At 43.9% G+C, this 3875-nt stretch overlaps 1 protein-coding gene across 1 annotated transcript; it reads right to left on the reverse strand.

Moving 5' to 3' along the window:
• Positions 1–1132: 1132 nt before the first annotated feature.
• Positions 1133–3592, reverse strand: six6a (SIX homeobox 6a). The gene is made up of 2 exons (XM_024267066.2): positions 2240–3592; positions 1133–1578 (listed from the first exon to the last, which is right to left on the reverse strand). Exons 1-2 carry the CDS (start codon positions 2809–2811, stop codon positions 1413–1415), a joined length of 738 nt encoding a protein of 245 aa, XP_024122834.1. The 5' UTR covers positions 2812–3592; the 3' UTR covers positions 1133–1412.
• Between the last annotated feature and the right edge of the window lie 283 nt (positions 3593–3875).

Genomic DNA, 3875 nt, shown 5'->3' on the forward strand with positions numbered 1-3875 from the left:
GACTGCAAGAAAGACTTTTTCATCGGGTCTCCCAGACGTCCTCACACTCAAAAGAAACGGAAATATTTGGCCTTTTTTTGTTTGGGAGGGTGTGTGGGATAAATCCCCCAAAAGAAATCCTTTTTCTTCTTTTTCTTACTCGTTTCCTCTCTTTTTTAACATGTTTTTTGGCTTCTGCTTTGTCCAAACTGAAAGGCTTTTGTCTGTTTCATAAGTTACTGTAGCCTCATTAATTGCAAATTGAAAAGGGGGGGTGGGAGGGTAGACCAGGTGGTTGCCACATCAACCGGAAAAAAAGAGATGGCGCATAATTTCTAATTTGTGCCCTTTAAAATTTCTTTGGCGCATTGGCGCAAAACCTTTGGAATGAAATGCGTAAAACAAAATGGAAGTTTGGTTCTCATATAAAAAAACAACAAATAAATCAGAAAAGATGCTGCATCAGAAGCTGACTTTAAAATAAAATTATGCAGCAGCTTTAAATATTCATGCGGGCCCGAATCCTGCAACGTCGTGCGTAAAAACAGCTCACATGCGCATGTTTTTGTGTGCGGTTTAAAACTCAGGTCCGCAATCTGCTGTGTTTTGATCTCTATGATCTCTCCTGCGGATCATCCGGGTTAGTGAGCCGGCCTCTCCGCGACCTCTCGCTGTCACCCTGCATTAGAGGACGCAAAGCATGTTGGCCAATTAGACCTCGCTCCGAAACGTGTCAGTGGTTTCAGCACCGCGGCTTTGGAATCTTTAAAAAAACGGCCAGAGGAGGATTCTTCATCAAGATATTGACATTTAATAATAAAGACTAAAAAGTTAAGCGGCTTTGATCAACAGTTATTTTATTAAGTTATCTTTACTTTTTTTATTTTTACTGAAACACAATTTCACTAAAGCGCGCATGCTCAACAGGTTTACCTGTGTACAAGGTAAGTATTAAAAACACCAAGCAAATGAATACGAAATTCCAAGAGACAGTAGAGCAGGTTGTTTTAAATAAGCAAATAAACATTATTTATAAAACCTCAAAGTAAAAATATCACAGTCCTTTTCAACATGAAATACCCACAGAGAACAGCAGGTTAGGCGAGTTTGGATCCCCTCATCCATTCACCCTTTTTTCTTCTTTTTTTTTTAATTTTTCATTTTGAAGCACTGTTAGTCCGTGAAATCCGTTTTCAGTTTTCCACACATGGGCGAAACAACACAGGCCTAAAGAGGACAGAGATGGGCAGTCCGCCGCGCGTCACGGATCTCCCCGCATGTTTTGGCAGCTGTCAATAATCAGTTTGTGTGTGATATATACTTATTTTTTCTTTTGAACTCAACGCAGGCACTATTACTTGTTTTATTAGATTGTCTTTCACACGTATCCCCCTCTTCTTCTTCTTCTTTTCTTTTTCTCTCCTTCCTGCCCGTCAGATGTCACATTCACTGTCGCTGGAGGTGATGGAGATGGCCGAGGCGGCCGCTTTGCTGGACAAACTGGCCTCCGGACTGGACGAATTCCCCAGGCGGTCCACGGTGCCATCATCATCCGCCAATGAGCGAACCGAGCCGCCGGACAGAACCTGCTGCTGTAGCCTGGGAAGAGGATGGAGACGATGGAGTCACTCATCCAAGATGCTGGAAGCTGATTATGTGCATCAAAATCCATACAAATAATGTTGAAAAAATATGTAAATGTGGCCTCTTGAATTAAATAAAAGAGCCAAATGATTTTGTAGAGTGGATTGTGTATTTTTTAAAAGTAAAAAAAGGCCTACAGCTAATTTAATACGTTAAACTACTTTCATAGGACTACACATCGAGACACCATGAGTATTTTATGTTAGTAAAATAAAAATTTGAAACAAAAAGCCTAAAAAAATTTAAATAGGATTTTTTATAAAGAAAAACATAAATATAAAAATATTTGAGCTGTTTTGGATAGTCTTTATGAGAGATATTTCTATTTTTCAACAGAGATTTTCATATTTTTTTGTTTTGTTTTGCTTTTAATGAAAACAATCAGTCTAATTCAAGTGTTTACATTGTATTTTTTTCTATCATAGCCTTCAATAAAAGAGTATTCTTGAACAAAAACAATGTATTTATTACAAGAAAAAATCAGCTATTAAATAATTTCTAGCATCAGTCGAGTGAATGTCTGACTATTGCTTTATTTCTTCCAAAGAAGACGTTTTTGTTGGATTCTCCTCTGCTGTGATGGAATAATAGGTGGAGGCACGTGAAGGATGCTCACCTGTTCTTGGCAGCAGCCGCTCTGTCTCTTTGTCTGCGGTTTTTGAACCAGTTTCCCACTTGTGTGGGTGTAAGTCCAGTCGCCTGTGCAAGCTCCCTTTTTTTGCTGGGGTTCGGGTACGGATCCTGCAAATACCATTCTCGTAGCAAGTGCCTGGTTCTCTCCTTAAAGCAGTGGGTTTTCTGCTCTCCATCCCAGATGGTTCTGGGAAGGGGAAACTTCTTCCGCACCCTGTATTTGTCCACGGGCCCCAGCGGGCGCCCCCGCAGCTTCTCAGCCTCCTGGTAGTGCGCTTCGAGCCAGAGCGCCTGCAGCTTCGTGTGCGACTCTTTGGTGAACTTGTGGTTCTCCAGGATGTGGTAGAGTTCACGGAAATTGCCGGTGTGGAAGGCGACGACGGCGCGCGCTCTCAGCACCGACTCATTCTTGTTGAGGACCTCGCAGGCCGCTGGCGCGACCGGCAGCGACCAGAGGAAGCGGCCGAGGCGCTCGACGTCCCCGCTCTCCTCCAGAGTCTCGCAGACCCCGGCGACCTGCTGGGGGCTAAAATTCAAGATGGGCAACTGGAACATGGAGGCTTCTCCAGGGTTTCCTTCACCCCCCTCCGTTCTCCTCGCTCGCTCTCCTCCGCCTCGGCTCCTCTTCGTCGTCTCCCCGTTTAGCCAAGGGGATCCAAGGCGGCCAGGAAAAAACACAGACAATCCCAAACTTATCGAGCCAATCGCCGGATCAGCCGAGAAGAACGCAAACACCAAACCAAGAGGAGGGACGATGCGCGTGGGGACCGGCTACCGCATCCTCGGCCTTGGCGAACTTGGCCGACAAGAAAAAAAAACAAAGATGCGAGAAAACGCACGCCAGCACCGCGCAGATTTTTTAAAAAGATACACTGGGATTGAATGTAGGGAGGAATTAGGAGCCGAGATGTATTTTTAAAGGGGGAGAAAAAGCCAGTCAAACCCCCTCCGATGATTTCCTATTGGACTTGGCAGATTGGCTGCGCGGTTGCCATGGATGCACGTCAATCTCTGTCAAGTTCGGCCAATCAGGCGGAAAGGAGAGCTCAGCGCCTCCCTTTAAGAAAAAAATATAATAATATAAACATTTTGACCTTTTTGCATCGCGTCTTCAAACGTTTAGATAACCCGCAGAGCTTCCTGAACGCCCCGCGCCTTTGTGGTAAAGAGTCCTCCGTCCGTATGGCGAACCGCGCAAACGCGCACAGCCCGACAGCGCTTTAAGAAGCTTTACGCACCGAAATGACACATCCCCGTTCACCACAAACCACCCCGAGGTTCAAATATGCAGGTCATATCATTCTGTAGAATTATTATCCACATTTGGAGCAGCAAATGTTCGATTTTTTTGCATCCTTTTTAATTGTTTTTGCTCTTTGCATCAAAAACATGCCTCAGATTCTATTCCAAGCGGTTTAAAAAGGGGCTTTTTAATCATATCTCAGCCTTCGAAATGAGCAAGAAGGCTCTCATTTCAAATTGTCATCATGACCGTGAATTTTGCTGCCAATTGCAATCACAAAAAAATCTTAGAAAAATCTTTAGGGCCCAAGAAGAGTCGTGGTATGAATGCGTAAAGCTTTTATTTCATGCGTAAAAGCACAAAGGAAATCACATTT

This window comes from Oryzias melastigma, linkage group LG22 (assembly GCF_002922805.2).
Source record: "Oryzias melastigma strain HK-1 linkage group LG22, ASM292280v2, whole genome shotgun sequence".
NCBI classification, from domain to species: Eukaryota; Metazoa; Chordata; class Actinopteri; order Beloniformes; family Adrianichthyidae; genus Oryzias; species Oryzias melastigma.